This window comes from Plecotus auritus, assembly GCF_963455305.1.
Source record: "Plecotus auritus genome assembly, chromosome: 1".
Classification (NCBI taxonomy): domain Eukaryota; kingdom Metazoa; phylum Chordata; class Mammalia; order Chiroptera; family Vespertilionidae; genus Plecotus; species Plecotus auritus.
The window spans coordinates 202,209,306-202,230,027 of NC_137770.1; the positions used below are offsets into that span (position 1 = coordinate 202,209,306).

General features: G+C 42.4%; 1 protein-coding gene across 3 annotated transcripts in view; it reads right to left on the reverse strand.

Annotated features, from left to right (window-relative positions):
• Window positions 1–20,722, reverse strand: part of SLC4A4 (solute carrier family 4 member 4) — a 348,112-nt gene that overhangs the window by 262,326 nt on the left and 65,064 nt on the right. For all 3 annotated transcript variants that reach the window (XM_080659937.1, XM_080659935.1, XM_080659936.1), the window contains one exon: window positions 7,202–7,381. In XM_080659937.1, the coding sequence (XP_080516063.1) occupies window positions 7,202–7,381 (180 nt within the window). The remainder of the gene's footprint in view (window positions 1–7,201; window positions 7,382–20,722) is intronic.

Consider the following 20,722-nt stretch of genomic DNA (forward strand, 5'->3'; position numbering starts at 1 on the left):
GATCCAGAAAGAGATCCTTCTCATGAGAAACTGAATGGCCCATTTGCTCTCAGTGGTCCAGAACTAGGAATTCCAACTGTTGACTAAATCCAAGGACACTCTTGGTAAGCAGAGCCACTTGCTAATGGCAGTCCCCTACACACACAAAAAATTATGCACTAGGAATCGCCTGTCCCTTACTTCCTTGGTCCTTACTCCTGCCAACCAGCATCCAGGCTGATACCCATTGGCAAGTTAAGAGACTGGATTTAGGTTAGTTTTTCCAAAGATGCCATGGGGAGCCAGGAGCCAAGCTGACAGCTAAAGCAAAGGGAAGCTAGTGGGTAATTGTAGTCAAAAAGGCCAGCAGGCTTACAGAATAGTGATTAGCATTCATAGGGACTTCATCTCTCCAAAGTTTTGCAATACCTGTGTACACTGTACAGAAAAGATGAGCTTGAAGAACGTGTTCAGAGAAACCCAAAATAATAATTGCTCATCATTATTGCTAACTAGATGCACCACTCATTTAATACTCAGAATGCTATGACTTAAGTTCTATCATTATCCCTTTTTACAGATGAAGAAACTGAAGCACAGAGAGGTGACGTATCTTGCCAAGATTACACTGCTGGTAGGAGCTGGGATTCACACTGGGTCTGGCTGGAATACACGCCCCTGACTGCCTCTCCAGGAAATTATATCCCAAGTGCCCCTTCTGCAAAGGCAGGTTTTACGTCTTCAGTTATTTAATGTAAAAAGCCTTTGTTTTTATATTAAAGATAAAGTATTTCCTAAAGATAAAGTACTTCCTCCTACTTACATAAGATGAAAAAAAAAAAAAAAAAACAGAAAGGAGGGTATAGTTTTTTGTGTTTTGTTTTGTTTCTTAACAGGAAAAGAGTCTACCTCATTTCACACGCATTCCGAAGATCTCCTTCTCTCCTGCACGTGGATTCATTTTGGGTACATGCAAGTAGCACACAGAAAAAGAAATCTTACCTTATGATATCAAAATTAAGGGCCTTAGCTGAGAACGTTTAAAAACCAAAAAACACAGAAATTCACCAAGAAGGATAACGTCAGATTGGGGGAGGGCACAGGGTGTGCACTGGGAAAGGGGAAGTCAAGTGACAAAACCCCCAATAATTTTGGCACTTATGCACGGCTACTCTGTCCATTTACCGGGAAGCACTAAACAAAAGCAGCTGCCCATTTCTCTGTTTCAGTTTCCTGAATCTAACAGGAGCACCCACTGGCAGCCATTGTTCCAGGCGCACGGAACAATGCTCACTAGCACAGATCCATCACTTCTGGGACACAGCCAAGGAGCTTAGAAAGAATACACAAGGCCCTGGCCAGGTAGCTCGGTTGGTTAGAGCATCGTCCGGATACACCATGGTTGTGGGTTTGATCCACGGTCAGGGCACATACAAGAATCAATCATCGAATGCATAAACAAGTGGAACAACAAATTAATGTTTCTCTTTCTCTCTCTCCTCTTTCTCTCTCTCTTTCAAAAAAAAAAAAAAAAGAATACCACAAGACTGAGAGTATGTGTGTGCATACACCTAGCAAGATGATTCCCTAAGGGCAACACATATGTGTGCGATTGCCTCCAGGCACTGATGCCCGCTCAAACTTGTCAAGAAACATGTTACACATCACCCTGACATGCTGAACAGGATGTTCTGTTTGTAGCTCTGTTTCCCAATACCTTACACATTTTCAGTCTCTGCAGTCACAAAGTGGCCTGTGATTCCGCCATAAATATCCCAGGACACTAACAGAATGAGACGTTCAAGATCAAAACCACCTATGGTGGGAAGTCGTGCTGCGTTTCCAGAGCCTAGGTCACCGAGGACCACCTTCCCCACCACTTTCTGGGCAACCCTTAGAGGATGGCAGCTGCTAACTGACAAAAAAAAAAAAGTGTACCGTGGAGGAGGCAAAAGGGTTATTTTTAAGAAAGAGCACAATCTAACTTTTCTCTCCACCACCCACTCCACACCACCTCCTCATTCCCTTGTCTTCCCTCCTGCTTCTCCTCCATTTCACATTTCCTCCCCAGCCTTGCTCCCCCAGCTCATGTACCACGCTTCTCACACGTGTTTCCCGCTCTGTGTCCTAAGCTGGGACACCAGCTCAGTCACCAGCCACTCAGACACCACACTGGAGGAACAGCCGCTGTGCACGGACTTGGAGCTGCCGCTGAGCTCCGAGGGGGAAATAAAGCCAGCGAGCTTCCTTCGTCACAGCTCCAAATGTGTGAGTCAGAATATGCACTCACTTTTTAGAAGCCCCGTGTTGACACCGAAGCCACAGAGAAAAGCAAAAGCACCTGTGTCATCAGCTAAATGAACCCGCTAATGTCATCTTCCTAATGTGCCTAAATATTGGGCTTATTTCTTCTTTTAAATGGCCTTAACTATCCGAGTCCATGCCTCTTGACTATGGCTTCTGAAGCTGAGCAGCCCAAGTTTTGTGTGGAGTAGTGAGCATCTTCAAGTGTGTGTGATGAATTCCTGTGCCCTGTGGATCAGTTTCTTCCATCACCTGCATATGATAAACAACTCAGCAGATTCGAGACCTACCCAGGCCAAAATACCTCTTTAGCTATATATATATATGTGTGTGTATATATATATATAGTAATATGCAAATTAGGCTGGGACGCCATAACAGGTCACAACCGGACCATTAGCTCTTTATTAGCTCCTATGTGCGCCAAAGGCGTTGCTCCGGAGACAAGGTGGAAACAGGGAGGCACTGGGAGAAGATGGGACCAGCCTGAGGCGACTCGTGGGTGGGCTGCGCCATGGGAGAAGGCAGAAGGGAGAAGGTGAAAAGGCCAGCACCGTGCACAAGCAGGCAGAAGGGAGAAGGCAGAAGGGAGAAGGTGGCAGTTAGGCAGGGTAATCAGGCCAGGAGGGGAGAGCAGTTAGGCAGTTAGGGCAATCAGGTCAGGATGGGAGAGCAGATAGGCAGTTAGGGGGATCAGGCCAGGAGGGGAGAGCAGTTAAGCAGTTAGGGGCATTAGGCAGGCCGGCAGGTGAGGGGTTAGGAGCCAGTGGTTCCAGATTATGAGAGGGATTCTGGATTGGAGAGGGTGCAGGCCGGGCTGAGGGACGCCCCACCCCCCACCCTCACCCCCTGGCCAATGCATGAATTTCGTGCACCAGGCCTCTAGTAGTTAAAATAATAAGGCACTTTCCAAAGCAGCATAATTAAGAGTTTGGAACAGATTTCCATGGCAAGGGAGGAAGGCAGTGCAAGGAAATATAAAGATAATTTGCAAGGATTAAAAATAAGAAAATCGCTGACCCATTATCTATAATGTAGGAAGTATTTAGATAAATAAAAGCAATGCTTATGTATTTACCTGTAGTAATCCATCCAATCAATTACTCTTCAGTTAGCATTTATGAAGCATATACCACATATCAGACACTGTGCTAGGTGCCAGAGAAAACAATGACAAAACAAATCTGATCCTAGCACTCACAGAGCTCATAACCTAGCATCAGCACCAGACAAAACTGTAGGCTCACAAAACTGAAAGTTAAAACATATATTATTAAGGAAACAAAGAGCTGAGAAAGAACAACACTGGAGAACACACATTACACAGGGTGGGGCAAAAGCAGGTTGACAGTTTTTCGTATGGAAACGAATGCAATAAGTAATAAATAATATTCGGGACTCACAGCTGTAAGCCTACTTTAACCCCACCCTGTACAGGGTAGGAAGGAAAGGCCTCCCAGATGACACAAAATTTTAAAGCTGGAATATAAAGCAGGAGGAAAGCTAACCAGGACAGAAATGGGATGACCATTCCAAAAAAGACAGGATTACATGTGCAAAGGCCCTGAAGCTGAAAAGGTGTGGACACCACGAAGCTGAAAAGTCAGTGTGGCTGAAGAACAGAGAGCAAGGAGAGAACGACATGGAGCACGAGTGTTGAGACTCCATGGGCCATGCTGCCCAATCGGGATTTTCTTCTAAGGACAACAGGAAGTTTTCAACTCACAAGTGGCATGGCTCGATTTGCACTTTACTATGACCCCTGTTGCCTCTGGGTAGAAGAAGACTTGAAAAGTGGAGCCTGTTACAGTTGTCTACGTAAGAGATGACAATTCCCTGGCCCCAAAAGTGGCAGCCACACTGCTCAGTGGTAGACCGATCCAGGCATATTTTACAAGTAGAACCAACAAAAGGCATTGATGGGTGGTATATGTGGGTGACATCAAGGAAAGAATCAGAGATGATTCTCATTGAGTCACTCTACTTATATGTGGGGTACTTTCAATAATAGAAGCCTCGCCTGACACAATGTCAGGCCCATGCACGAATCTTGTCTATGTTCATAGCAGCACAATTTACAATAGCTAAGATTTGGAAACAGCCTAAGTGCCCATCAGCAGATGAGTGGTTTAAAAAACTGTGGTACACCTACACAATGGAATACTACACTGCTATAAAAAAGGAACTTTTACCATTTGCAACAGCATGGATGGAACTGGAAAGCATTATGCTAAGCAAAATAAGCCAGTCAGAGAAAGATAAATATCACATGATCTCACTCATATGTGAGATATAGCGATCAACATAATTTGATGAACAAAAATAGATCCAGAAACAAATGGCAGTGGAGGTGGGTGGGGGAGGGGTTAGGGAGCAACCAAAGGACTTGCATGTATGCATATTAGCGTAACCAATGGACACAGACAGTGGGGTGGTGGGGGCTTGCCCGGAATGGCTGGGGAAGGAGGGGGTCAATCGGGGAAAAAGGAGACGTATGTAAAACTTTAGACAATAAATAAATAATTAAAAAATATTAAATGGGGGGGAAATAATCTTGTCTATGGGCTATGGTCCATTACAGACATAAGTATCTCCAAAAGCCTACACCTAACAATAACAGAAACTGTGTGGCTGTTCTTGAGAACCAATAATGGCAAACGGCTAGATATTTCAGTAAATGAGTTTTCCCATAAAGAATGTTATTGTCATATTGGTGCCAGTGCCCTGTAGCTTCCCCAAAATCATAGGGTTAAATGTCCTCCGATACATGAGTGTAACATCTTAAGTAGAACAGCACCAGATAAACCAGCTACCAGTCCATCTAGTCTCCACAATAAGCAGTGGAGAGAATATACGATACTTTCTAAGAGAACGTTCATGCTGAATTGAATGGTGCATAACTTATTAACTAGCAGGAAAATAACTAACTATAAAATGCAAATTTATAAATAATTTTATGATGATCTCTGAATAACTTGGTCCTTCACAATGGTCTCTCCGTATGATCCCTTCAGAAACCAGGCATACAACACAATGTAATCCTCCCCAGGAAGGAGACCTGAGGCTAATGAGAATGAATACCTTGCTTGTTGTACATGCTGTATTCAAACTAGTCCCCAAATGCCACAGAAAGGAACAGTACTCCCATGATAGACACATACTGATACTCACTACCTTTCTGATCAGTTCATCCCCTATTACTGACTTGAGTATTACTGGCATTGTTCCATTGCCTTTCCTTTACAAAGCTGGTACATAATTATCATCTCAAAATCCCTTGGCCCATTTGTCTAAGAGGGCATCTCTCCCTTTTTATTATGGATAGTGATGATGTACTCTTGTTCTTAAATTGCAGAATGGGAAATGACTAGGAGAGAGAAAGAGATCTCTCTCTCTCTCTCTCTCTCTCTCTCTCTCTCTTTCACACACACACACACACACACACACACACACACACACACACACACACACACTGGGTAGAGTATCTCTGATTCGGGCTCAGGCCTTGCTGAAACAGATAGTAAATCAAGATAGACAGTAGTAATTTATTTGGAAAGAGATGTTATCTTTTGTTCCTCCACACTATTAACTGTGACCTTTTTTATCAGCATTTCAAGGACTTTACTTAAAACAGTCCCCATGCTTTTTCGTTTTTAGTTGTTTTTAGTCAATATATGAAGGATTCCCTTCAGATTCCCAAAATTCCAATGAAAAGTGCATAACTCTTGTCTCCTGCCCTCTGGCCCCTCCTAAGTCTCACATTTATTCCAGCACCTTCAAGTTTTAACGTAGTGGTCCATCTCCAAACTCCCCTCAGGACATCTCTCTTTACTCAGGAGGTCCACTGCTCCTCTCAGCAGGTGCCTCTATAGTTTCAAGCCACCTGCTCAGTTCCAATAGCAAGACTCTAACAAATTCACAGATTCACATCACTGCACTTCACACCCTCTTCAATTTACCTCTATAAACTCACTTTTCAACACTCCTCAGCTGTTCATTCTAATTTGGCTTCTCATCACCTGCAGTGACAGAACTGGATTTGCATCCATGCCACCCCTAATGTATTTTATTGCAGGTTCCATATTTCTGCAACTGTCGCAAAGAGATGAAGAATGAACAGAGCTCTGCCAACGTGAAAAGCTGTCACTACGTAACTCCTGTTGGGGAATCTCCCCAAATTGGCCTGTGTTTCTACTGCTTCTTGCTTCTACTGCACATACTCATTCTCACTTCAGACACAGTTACCCGGATAGCCAAATATTCTGCACATCTAAAGAAACAAAAGCAACATACACATGCGCCTAAACACACAGTCCTCCCATGACTTTGACCTCCTGTTATTCTGTTCTTAGTAACACTTCTATCCAAAGTATGATATCTAATATGTTCGACATTTCAAGAGCTATGCCACTCTACTCTACATTCTTCTATGACTTACAGAATGTTTTTCCACTGTTCCTTTTTAAATTACCAACCCATGACCTGGTTAAATGTCACTTAGAACCCTATAAGTATCATATAATATATATATTATATATTATAAATATATAATTTTCATCTTGGGCTACTGTCTCAATGGAACCTATTTCTCAGCAGAAACAATCCAAAAATTTCTTTTAGTCAATATGTTTATTACTGTAGTCAAATGCCATCTTTAATACTCTGCCCTATTTCACTAGTCAAAATGTAGGATACACAACCATGCCTAAACTTTGTCAAATATTCTCCGACCCACTCAGATCTCCTCCTAGAACAACCTGTTAGGACAAGAAGAGCATCTCCACTGACATGACCCTTTAGAGGAGGTCATCTCCTTATGATTGCACCCTCCCCATGAGCCACAAGATCCTAAGAGGTGTCTTTCCCCAGGCCGTGGGAGTGAGGCAGAGAGCGGCAGCCACATCCACGGAGTACTCACTGAGCGGCTTGAGGATGCTGCTGCCGGACTCATCGGCGTTCTCCACATCAGACTTGTCTGAGTAGTTCTCCGAGACTCTCTCCTTTTCCTTCTTTTCTTTGTGTCCCGTCTTTTTCTTGTGACGTCTCCTTCTCCTGTAGCTCTTTGGCACATGGACCCCAATGTAGATGGTGTGGTGGCCTAAAGGAAGGTACACAAATCACCATTTGAAACCACATCCTGTGCTGCATATAAACTGCACAAAATCCACAGGTCAAAAAAAAAAAAAAAAGTCAACGAATTCAGCATTAGCATTCTATATTTGACAAATAAGTTCAAGCTAAAAAATGAAATCCCCTTCCAAATCTCAGTTAGCAGAGTGTCATTCAACCTGCTGGTGGGCCCTGAGATTCTTTGAGGGTGTCCTCTAGTTCCTATCTAGATAGGCTAGTTTTGTTTAGGAGAGCCAAAGGAATACCACACTGGAAATCAGAAATCCTTGATTCTAGTCAGACCTCTGCCATTAGTGACCTCTATGACCTTGAATATGTCCCTTAACCATTCTGGGCCTCAAGCTCATCATTTGTATAATGACAGACTTACCTTGGGCAACTCCAGAGGCCCTTCCAGTGCTAACCTCCCCTGGGTCTGTGATTATACTCAACAGGGTGCTGAAAAAGGAACTCTTGAGGCTACAAAAAATAAAGATCTAACTCAGAGTTCAAGAAGTCATTCTGCTGTGATAAGGTTTTATACTAAAACTTTTTTTTTACCCAATCAGCAGAACAGAGACTTAGAACTGGGACAAATTGTGAAAAAATAAGACATACAACATGCTTGGAGAGAAGATTTTAGAAATACTCAAATGTTCACACGATGCAGCAGCTAAAATGAATGTCAGCTACAGTGCCATTCTCATTTTTCTTTTTCGTTTCCAAAAGTTTCTAAAAACTGGGTTGTTACCAGCCCAGCCAAAATTGCCTTGAAGAGAAGGGCATGAGGAGAAAAGATTGTGAAGGGATTTCAGCTCTCTGGATGCATGGAGCTGCAAAACTGACAGGCGCTTTTATTTTAACAAAATCTGATAAGACAGAAAAAAGGGAACTCAAAGTTCCACATCTTTTTTTTTTTAATTGGGAAACTTTTACTTTCATTTTATATCCAGCATAACTCCTGGATGTGGGAACCACTATTTTTAGAAGTAATACAAAAACTTTGGTTTTTTTGACCTTCTAATTAGAGTATCTCATGTATGGGTTTGCTCGCCCATTCTGGAATCATCCCTTGATGACCACTGTACAGTGTCCCAGACAATATCACACACACCTACATGTATGTAATACTTGACCATGCAGTAGGGCTGAGTTAAACTGCTGGGAACTGCTTTCCCCAGTAACTCATTCAGCATATCTTAAAACACCATCATTCACAGCAGTGTTTCCTTAGACTGGAAGGATTAAAACAATTCCTAGAATGTGCTCCTTCAAAAAAAAGGTTCCAAGTAAGGAATGCAGAACCCGGAGTGAATGGGCTAGCATTCAAAGGAAAACATTTGCTACTTGGAATGAAGTTGGAGGCATCTATGTGTATAACGCATGAACCTCCCCCCAGCAACACACACAGACACACACACTAACTCAACTACTACAAAGCACCATGAACTTCTCCTCACAGAACCGGTACCAAGGAGAAATGGATCACGTCTAACCATTTGCAAGCAAATTGTTCTCATGGGAAAGTAGGAAATGTCTCAGAAACAATGTGAACTAAGTAACAGTGTCAATTGTTTCCTGCGCTCCAGTTATGGAGGGAGTCCTGCAGCTTTATCTGAAGTTGCACACAATATATGTAAGCAAAGCCAACCGATTTCTTGAGTAAAGCAAACACTGAAAGCTTAGTTGCCTTCATTCCGGGATTCAGAAAATATCATAAAAAAAAGTAAGTTGGAAAATTTTTTAAAACCTATCACATTAACTATTATCTACATCTTATTAAATAATGACAAGCAAGAAAAAATGGCAGTTAAGCTGCATTAGTTATATTGATGCTATTCGGAAACATTTGGTAATCTATTTACACAAATCTGTAGAGTACACCTGATGACTCATTGACAAGACACTCTTACTTGGCTGATACGAATTTAAGGTAAGATTTCTGGTTATAAAGTGTTGTTGTTCACCAACTGAAAGCGTTAGAGCTATTCAGAAAGTGAGCTTTCATAGAGAGCAATGTAATTACCTTCTGGAACCTAATTCGAGTTGTCATCACCACAAAAATGGTGCCATTTTATTCCCATTTTGATCCCAGGCCTCCGCCCTGGCTTATGAGTAAGATTCTGCTGGTCCCGTTTCCTCCAGCGCCCGCCTCAGATGCCTCCCCCACTCACTCTGTCACACACTTTCAGACAGGTGTACTGGTCCTGAAACGTGGCTCCTTTCAAGACAGCCCAAATTTCAGGCATTTTTATTGTTAGCTTTATTGAGGTATAATGTACTAGTACATGTCATAAAACTCACACGTTGGAAGAGCACAATCCAGTGATTTTTCGTATGTTTACAGAGTTGTGCAGCCATCACCATTATCTAATTTGAGAGCATTTCCACCAATTCTAAAAAAAAGACCCTCCTGCCCATTTGCAGTTACTCTCGGCTGTCACTTCATCCCGTACAACCACTCAGGCACGTTTGATAGTCTCAGTGATGGCCTCTGGGAAGCTACAGCGCTCTGACACCTGTGAGGCTATGAACCGTTTGTGGGGATCCTCACAGCACAGTAAAAACCCATATCCCCTGAGTGAGGAAGGTACGCCTTTCCAAGAGTGGCCAGAGGAAGTCATGGCCCTGAGCTGAGTGACCCAAACCTCAAAGCATCTTCCTTCTCCTCTCGCATAAACTGAAACTTCCTGTTCTGACCTGTGTTCAGATAGAGGCAAAGGAGCATGGTCCCGAGGCGAAGCAAACCAAGAACTCAGGGACAGCGCCTGTGTTTCATCAATTACTTCTTGACCTCTCTCCACTCCACCTCAGCTTCTTTGAGAAGAGAGTAAGGACAGCCTCGCTTTGGTGATGGGGGAGAGGGGGGGTTGGCATGCTTTCTCAAGGGGAGGACCACATTCTTCATAAGCTGGATGTGCTAAGCAACAAAAACACCAGAAGTAGAATGAGCTGGAACATGAAAATTCTTACCACCCGCACAGAATACCTGTCTTTAGGATCCATAGACGCAGCATCACTGATGGAAACAGGCTATTGTTGATAAGATGACTCTAGGTGGATCTCAATATTTATTTTCATTAGAATATCTGTACTTGTCTCAGAGATAGATCATGAAGATGGATGGCTATTTTTTAAATCACCACTCTCAGAGCCCTAGCCACTTTGGCTCAGTGGATAGAGTGTCAGCCTGCAGACTGAAGGGTCTCAGGTTCCATTCCTGTCAAAGGCACGTACCTTGGTTGCAGGTTCCCCAGCCCTGGTCAGGGTGCATGCAGGAGGCAACCAACTGATGTATCTCTCTCACATTGATGTTTCTCTGTCTCTCTCCCTTCTACTTTCTCTAACAATCAATGGAAAAACATCATCGGATAAGGATTAACAACAACAAAACAAAAAAAAAGACAGCAAGCTCTCAGAAAAGCCATAAAGGTTGAAGATGGAGAATTATTTACATGTAAAATGAAAATGAGAAATGTGACAGACAAGCTTTCCTACCCAGCAAGGGTCTACAAAACAGTAAGATACTCAAAGAATCAGGGACAGTTACCTGCTAAACTTACCGGAAAATTTTAGGTTAAACACAAACTCACACACACAAAAACACTTCTCTCTAAAAATGTTTCCAAAGATAGTGTAAAAAGAAGGAAACATTTTAAAATAACAATAATTCGTAGGGAAAAGGCGATGGTTTAAAATGTTATTAAAATAAAGGTTCCATTCTTGCTCCTCAAAATTTTGTAAAGTTAAATTACTACAATTTAGGTGTGAGTCAAAGAGTACCCAGGCCTTAACTTGGCAGTGGCCTCGGTATCATGTGTTCAAATACATACCCCGCATGCCTTTCTCAGACAGATGGTGCAAATTCCCCAGAAACTCTACATGTCTCGGGAATATCTCAGAATCCACCCCACAGCCAGCGCTACTGGGAAGTAAACATGGCTTTCTGGGTTATCTCTAAATGTCAGAAATTAGCACCAGGTGATCCTTGGCCCGCCCCATCCTCACCTGCTCCACCTCAGCTGAAAGATGAAGTGCTGTGAAGCTATCGTGTGCAGTTCTCCGAATTCCTCAGATATTTCTAAACTGACATCACTGATAGCTGCTGTCGTGCACACAGGCCACCAGAGCACCCTGACCCTTCACCACCCTGGAGTCATTCCAATAGGCTTTCACAGATACCCACTTTGCTACCAAGGAGGACTTAAGACTTTGTAAAATTAAACCCATCAAACCAGTAAAGGGGTTTACCAGGGGCAAACTTTCTCTAGGGGACTGGGTGCTTAACAACATATGCCTCTACCTGCAAGACAGATCTATTAGCTCCTTTAGGAAACATGGTGCTGTGTTTACAGTACATACAGATGGTGGAAACCATTTACTGGGTACTCACAAATGGGCCAGCTTCTGGCGAAGTCTCATATCTATTACTTCATGCAGTCCTCATAACTGTCTGAATTAAATACTGCTGTTATCCACACTGTACAAGAGACGAATCCAAGGTTCAGGGAAGTCAAGGATACTGTCACCGGTTAAGGCATAAAGCCCCACAGAACTCTCTCTCAGGTGTCAGTATCAAGACCAGGGAGCGCTTCGTCACTGCTTTGGCAGTGTTTTGTTTTGCTGTAATATATCCTATATTTATACTATCAGTCTTACAACTGATTATGTGCCCTTCGTCACACTGACTGCTAGAAATAGAAGAGACATCTCTCGGGCCAACCTGTAGTGCGCAGGCAGAGTTTCGTGACAGGGATTTTATACACTAACTCACTCTTCTAAACTTGCAATCATTATTTTCCCTTCACACTAACCTGTTTGGAATAAAACAGCATATAAATACTTTTTACACCCTCCTGGGGGAGGAGGATGGAGATGGCTGGGTGACAGTGAGGGAAGTAGATTTCTGAACTATGGATTAGACCCCCACAATCACCCCAGCAAACCCACCCTTTACCCTCAGCTACCTACATACATCTCTAACACAGAGAGATGTTCCAAATTTGATTTTTATCCACAGTATTGCTCTTTCTATAATCAACAGAATTTCTTTTCTCTCTAGTTTAAAGCAAATATTCCACAACACTTGGCACTTTATATCATTCTTTTTAGAACTAATCAGCAATATTCCCAAAATATAACTTAAGTACTGCCTTCCCTGGCTTACCTAAAGTAACTTAATCTTACTCCAAGATTCCTAAAATTTGTATGGCTACTGCCAAGAAGGATATAGGCAAGAACATACAATGGCGTGAAGACAGTCTCTTCAATAAATGGTTCAGAAAATTGGACAGATACATGCAAAAAAATGAAACTAGACCACCAACTTACACCATACACAAAAATAAACTCAAAATGGATAAAGGACTTAAACATAAGATGGGAAACCATAAAAATATTAGAGGAATCCACAGGCAGCAAAATCTCAGATATATGCCCAAGCAATATCTTCATAGATACAGCTCCTAGACCAATGGAAACTAAAGAGAAAATAAACAAATGGGACAACATCAAAATAAAAAGCTTCTGCACAGCAAAAGAAACCATCAACAAAACAACAAGAAAGCCCACTGCATGGGAGAACATATTTGCCAATATTATCACTGATAAGGGTTTAATATCCAACATTTATAGGGAACTCATACAACTTAACAAGAGAAAGATAAACAACCCAATCAAAAAATGGGCAACGGTCCTAAATAGATAGTTTTTGAAAGAAGACATAAGTAAGGCCAAGAGACATATGAAAATATGCTCAAAGTCACTAATCATCCTAGAGATGCAAATCAAAATGACAATGCAGTACCATCTCACACCTGTCAGAATGGCTATCATCAACAAACCAACAAATGACAAGTGCTGTCGAGGATGAGGAGAAAAAGGAACCCTCATGCACCGCTGGTGGGAATGCAGACTGGTGCAGCCACTGTGGAGAACAGTATGGAGTTTCCTCAAAAAAACTAAAAATGGAACTCCCATTTGACCCCATGATCCCACTTCTAGGGCCATATCCCAAGAAACTAGAAACACCAATCAGAAAGGATATATGCACCCCTATGTTCATAACAGAACAATTTATAATAGCTAAGATTTGGAAACAGCCTAAGTGCCCATCAGCAGATGAGTGGATTAAAAAACTGTGGTACATCTATACAATGGAATACTACACTGCTATAAAAAAGGAGTTCTTAGCATTTGCAGCAGCATGGATGGAACTGGAGAGTATTATGCTAAGTGAAATAAGCCATTCAGTGAAAGAAAAATACCACATTATCTCACTCATTTATGGATAATAAAGAACATTATAACCTGATTAACAAAGATAGATACAGAGGCAGAGAAGCATTGAACAGACTGTCAAATTACACAGGAAGGCTGGGGAGGGGGGGTGCGGGTAAGAGATGAACCAAAGGACTTGTACGCATGCATATAAGCATAACCAATGGATGCAAGACACTGGGGGGTGGGGGTGAGGGCATGTATGGAAGTGGGGTGGGGGAATGGAAATGGAGAGATATGGACACATATGTAATACCTTAATCAATAAAAAAAAATTTTTTTAAAGAAGAAGAAAAAACTGTGGTACATCTACACAATGGAATACTACGCTGCAGTAAAAAAGAAGGAATTCTTACCATTTGCAACAGCATGGATGGAACTGGAGAGCATTATGCTAAGCAAAAGAAGCCAGTCAGAGAAAGATAAATATCAACTGATCTCAATCATTGGTGGAATATAATGAACAACATAAACTGATGAACAAAAACAGATCCAGAGACAGAGAAGCATCGATCAGACGGTCAAACCTCAGAGGGAAGGTAGGGGAGGGCGGGAATAAGGGGGAGAGATCAACCAAAGGACTTGTATGCATGCATATAAGCCTAACCAATGGACACAGACACCAGGGGGGTGAGGGCATGAGTGGGGGGGGGTAGGTAGGAAGGGCAATGGGAGGATAAGGACACATATGTAATACCTTCATCAATAAAAATAAAAAAGCATATAGGGAAGGGAAGCAATATTAAGAGTATTTATTATTTCTTTTTAATTATGAAAAGAAAAATGTAGAAGAGGCAATGGCCCTGGATGAGTGATAGGTTATTAAAAAAAAAAAAAAAAGATGGTATAAATACTTTACTTCTTGGGCCAAATAAATCTCAAAGATTCTATAGAAGTACATGCCTAAAAATCCTTAAACAGAATTATAGTATAAGTCCTGATGCCGCAGAGATTGTGTCTGGCACTTTATATAATAAGAAATAGATCAGTATGTATAATCCTAAACATTTTAATAAATGAAATATAAATAATTTGTTAGCTTATTACTCACAAATCCATAAGAGTGTCCATAAGCAGCTCTAGAGGCTATAATCAAAGGAACACTGCTAATTTACTTGGGCAATAATTCCAGCTCATGGGGGGGGGGGGGGCGGGAAAAAAACAACCTTCAAAAGGCATGCAGTAATTCTGCAGTTAACAGGGGGTAAGTCAGCTGATGAAATGTTTGCATGGGGGTCCACACTCCAAACATACATCACTCCTCAGGACAAGGGATGATTTCTATTTTTATATTTTGGATAAAGGCAACTTTTCACATAGAAAAAAAATGCTTATGTTTATTAATAGATAATTACATATGTAATTTATTTACAGATCATTCTGAACGCTGAATACTTTAATATTAATGCTACCAATTACCCTTAGGTTCAGGCATGCAAGGAAATAAATGGTAAAAGCTATGAAAAACAGGGAAAGACTTCTCTTCCCACTGAGTTGCATGGGGATTTTATTCACAGAAAGCCTCTCAGAAATCCTTAAGGTGACCTGAGGTTCCCCAGGCAAGACTGATAAGGGATCTCAACTTGCTACTGGTGTTTACTGAGCATAGCACTTTTAATATTTAATATGTAGTGATGATTATAATGATGATAACAATCTCTAGAAAAACAAATAGCTACACCTGACCTTTTTTTTCCTCACCAGAGGATATTTGGATATTTTTTCCACTGCTTTTCAGAGACAGTGGAAGAAAGGGAGGGAGGGAGTGAGGAGAGGGAGAGGGAGAGGGAGAGAGAGAGAGAGAGAGAGAGAGAGAGAGAGAGGGGGGGGGGGGGTTTGGTTGCCTCCAGCACATGCCCCATACAGAGGCAAGAAACAAACCTGAAACCCAGGTATATGCCCTTGACTGGGAATCGAACCTGCAACCCTTTGGTGGTGATGGGCCGACATCCTAACCACTGAGCAACACTGGCCAGGGTTGCACCTGACTTTTAAGTGCTCATTTTTAAGTAAAATGGTTCTAAAGTCTTTAGATAAGTCTGAGGACCCTAAAACTACACATTAAAGTTAAGATTTCACCACAGTTTCCATTCCTCATAGCTTATAATAGAGGCAAAACTGACCAGCACTATAAAAAGTGGGAATTGGTAAATATTTTTAAAGAAATATAACTTTATTCTGTTCAGTGATCAATCTATATAATGTCTTTTACGGGAGCTATATACAGGGAGAAAGAGAGATTTTTATAGAATCAAATGATGTCAACAAAGTGTCTCCCACTGTGTCTGATACACAACGGTGCCCTGTAAGTGTTGATCCTATTTCTCCCTTCCCATTCTAAAGGGGGAAACAAAGCACCATTTCTCCTGACTGCCACGCTCCTCCAGCCCTGATACTAACTGTGAATTCCCTCTGTTCTCTAGCAAAGGCACTCCGGGGCATTCACCCCAAGCAGAACAGAATAGACAACTTTAGGCCAAGTCTAAGCCATCCCTCCCTCAGCAATTTTACTCATTATAACTGTTCAATAGAGCAACACCTTCCATAAACTCAGCCTTCCCTCACCTGGCCCAGAAGCAAGCGCCTGGCAGTCTCCACCTGTCCCGGGTATAGTCTCCCCTGGAGCTTCCACACAGTGAGTGCCAACTCCCAGGAACCAGATCTGCTGGTCCTTGTACTTGACTGAACACGGTAGAGTGGAGCCAAAAGGTCTAGCTCAGTGGTGGGCAAACTCATAGTCAGCAGAGCCAAATATCAACAGCACAACGATTGAAATTTCTTTTGAGAGCCCAATTTTTTTAAACTTAAACTTCTTCTAACACCACTTCTTCAAATAGACTCACCCAGGCCGTGGTATTTTGTGGAAGAGCCACACTCAAGGGGCCAAAGAGCCGCATGTGGCTCACGAGGCGCAGTTTGCCGACCACAGGTCTAGGAAGGCCAATGCCAGGCAGGGCGGTGCTAAGAGCAAAGAGGGACCACCCAACAGGAGGAGAGTGACACTCATCCTGACACCCCAGAACCCCAAAAGAACTGTCAGATTTTAATGCACAGTACACATGCAGTCAGACAAAATCCACCTGTGAGCCAAACACAGAGAACTGACAGTTTCCATTCTCTCTCTCGTGCTCACCATTTGCACAGCTGAGTGGGAAGTAGGGATGGTCACTGATAACTGGATTTGCAATTGCAGCCAGAGAAGATGCTTAGAGAGACATCTAAATGCACAAGCACGAATTCACACTCTCATCCGAACCACATTGTCCATCTCCGACTCGGTATGGCTTCCCCTAAGCACTGGCCTAAGCTGTGGCTGGGCAACAGGAAGAACAGTCTTTAGTGGCTATAAACAGATAATCCACCACACAGTTAATGCACTCAGGGCTAATCAGGTATCAGACATTTAATATTACTCACATCATTTCCTCCTCTCACAAACCTGTAATATAGGTGAGACATGGATAATGTCCAAAGGCTAAAACAATGACCATGAACTAGGAAGAGTGCTGCGAGAGATTTAAATTAGCTTCCATAAACCCAATCCCAGAATCTTCATTACTATGGGTTTCCATATAAAAAAAGAATGGCATTCACTGACACAACAGCACATAGTCCCACTTTCAAAGTTGAAATGACTTTCAACATCACCGAATTCAACCTCTTCATCTACCAGTGAACCAACAAAAGCCAAATACTGAGTTGATGTAGAGACTGGGACTCTTTGAGGTCTTAGATATATACGGTTACCTTTTCCCACTGTCCTACTACCATGGCAATAGCCCATCACCACCCCTCCCATCTTCCAGGGTGTCCAAAGCTTAGCCCAAAAAAAAAAAAACCTTAACAAAAGGCCTTTCAATAGTAATTACCCAGTTACTTAGAAGAAAAAAAGGAGGCTCAGAAATTCTCTGAAAATATTTCTCTCTACAGAGAATGACAAGCATAAATCCACAACCCTGGAAGAATCAACCAAAGAATGCATGGATGAATCGATGCTTCTCTGTCTCAAATCAATAAAAAATAATTCTCTGAACCCACAACCCTCAGTTGCATCAACTGCCCCACAATATGAAGAAGTTCTGGCTGTGACATTGTCCTCCCATGGATCACCTGCAGTCATTCAAATGATGAGGAGGCCAGGCTTGTGTCTTCCTTCTCTCTCACTACTTCATAAACTCTTCCAACACCCTTTCTTTCTTTTTTATTTTCCTTTAACTTCATTACTATTAGTATCACTACAAATAAATTACTTGAACCCCTCCAGGGCTCATCAATCCCTCGGTACGTTGAGAATGTTGAGCTAAATTCTCTCTAAGATCCTTTCTAGCCCTTAAAATTCTATAACAAAACTAAGTATTTTAATTGTTTACGTGTAATGGAGCACATAGAGGAAAAGGCTCAAAGTTTTCGACCATTTCTCAAAGTCTCTTCCCAACTTCTTATAATGATAACTTTCTCTTTGGACACTCTCCAACCTATTCCACAATTTGACTCTTTCTCAACACTGCCACCCAAATTGCTAACAAAAGCCACCAATAGCCTTCTTTCTGCCTAATCCACTGGCTACTTTTCGATCCTCATCTACCTGACTCCAGGCAATTCGACACTGTCCACACTTGCTTCTTATTGAAAGTGATCTTATCTTGGCCTCAGAGTCACCCTCTTCCTGATTTTCCTCCAACTTCTAGGACTGTTCCTTCTCAATCTCCAAATGTTGGCACTCACAGAGCCCAGTCCAGTCCTCTTCTCACTCTATCCCATCAGCCACAGAGATCTTTTCTACATGCCAATTTTGTCTTGCCACTTCCCTGCTTAAAACCCTCTGCCATGGCTCTCCAGTGCACACTCAAAATCTTAAGTCCTTATCAGAGCAGAAAGGCCATGAATTATCTGGGTCCTATCCACCTGAAGGGGACCAAAGTTTTGCCTCCTCAAAATGTGCCTTTTGGGATATTGGTTTTAAGCTGCTTATTCAGAAACAAGAGCCCTCGCTGGTTTAGCTCAGTGCATAGAGCATCGGCCTACGGACTGAAGGGTCCCAGGTTCAATTATGGTCAAGGGCACGTGCCCAGGTTTCAGGCTTGATCCCCAGTAGGGGAAGTGCAGGAGGCAGCCGATCAATGATTCTCATCATTGATGTTTCTATCTCTCTCTCCCTCTCCCTTCCTCTCTGAAGCTGCCCTTTAGCCCTAACCGGTTTGGCTCAGTGGATAGAGCATCGGCCTGCAGACTGGAAGGTCCTAGGTTTGATTCTGGTCAAGGGCATGTACCTTGGTTGCAGGCACATCCCCAGTGGGAGGTGTGCAGGAGGCAGCTGATCGATGTTTCTCTCTCATCGATGTTTCTAACTCTCTATCCCTCCTTCTTCCTCTCTGTAAAAAAATCAATAAAATATATTTTTTTTAAAAAAAAGAAAAAGAGAAACAAGAGACTCAGGAAAAAACCTTTGGCTCTCCCTCTTTCTTGCCTAAGAGATTCAGATGGAAAGGCCTGCTCCTGGAAAGGAATCTTAGCATAGACAGGGAAGATCCAAGCGTCCTGGTAGCTAGATCCCCCCCTCCCCGCCCCAACCCCTTGTGTCTCATTGTTTCTGGGTTAACCAGCAGTAATTTTTTTTTTTAAGATTTTTTCATTGATTTTTAGAGAGAGGAAGGGAGAGGGAGAAACACCAAATGGCTGCCTCCTGCATGCTCCCTACTGGGGATTGAGCATTGAGCCTGCAACTCTGGCATGTGCCTTGATCGGGAATTGAATCAGCAGCCCTTCCATGGGTGGGATGAGCCATGCCAGCCAGGGCCAAGCAGGAATTTTTTCATCACACGGTCAGTTCTGTATTGGCTACCAGTAAGTTGGCTATCTCCCCTTTGAAACTACAGACCCCTGCCCCCTTTCTCCTTTGTCCATAATGGCATATAAGCCTCAACTGCCCAATGCATTTCTGGTCTCATTCTTCTGGCACCTTGAATGTGCATTTGCATAATAAATTTTGGGCATTTTCTCCTGTTAATCTGACTCTGTTAATTTGAGTATTAGTCCCGCTGGAAGAACTTAGAAGGTGGGAGGAAAATTTTTTTAGCCTCCACACACCTCAGGCCACTCTCTCCCTATTCACATGGTCCAGCCACATAGACCTCGTCCCATTTCTCAAACAGGCCTACTTCTTTCTCACCTCTGGGCCTTTACACTGCCTGCCTGCGGTGCTTCCCTCATTCCTGACCTTTTTAATTCCTCTTCATTCTTTCGGTCTCAACTTAATGTCACTCCATGGAAGAGCCTGGTCTCCCATACATGATACACTCTCTAAATTATCATATAACCAATCTTGTGTCCTTAAGTAATGACTGGTTGATTTGACGGAACATTAATTGTGGCCCTAACTAGAATATGTTATCACATTCAATGAGCTATGGGAGCTTAGAAAAGCAACATATTAGAACTTATATCTGTAATTGTCCTGACCACCTTCCCAAGCTTAAAGGAAAAAAAGCAATGCCCATCAGTTAAAGTTAATAAGAACAATGAACATAGATACGAGTCAACTAATTCGTTGATTAGCAGATATCAGCACTAGTGTTAGTCTAAATGCATTCTGCAGTCACAGCAACCACTGGCAAGGAAGTGTTAAACAAAATGACCGACAGGAACTATATCCAAGGGAGATAATATCTTAAATGTATAGGCTTCATCCTGGGGATTTCAAATTAGTTTACTTCTAGCAAAACTAGGAAATAGGGAGGGACAAATGCTATTTCTTTGTACTAAAAACCAAGATTCAGAAATTAAGTAATATGTCAATTGCTTCCTGCAAATATCAACATATTTCTCAGGTATTATCTTAGAGCATCGCTGATAGCTGGGTAAGGAAGTAGGTCAACTGCGCTTGGCTTGAAGGAGATGTAACCACACAGCATGACTGGCCTTGTGTCATCCCGAAAGGGAGGACAGAGCCAGGAACAGAAGCGGGTCCTGTGACTTCTGGTTCTCACGACATTTTCCAACCCACAACACTGAATAAAAGTACCAGAACTATCAGATACTGATTTAATTTGCC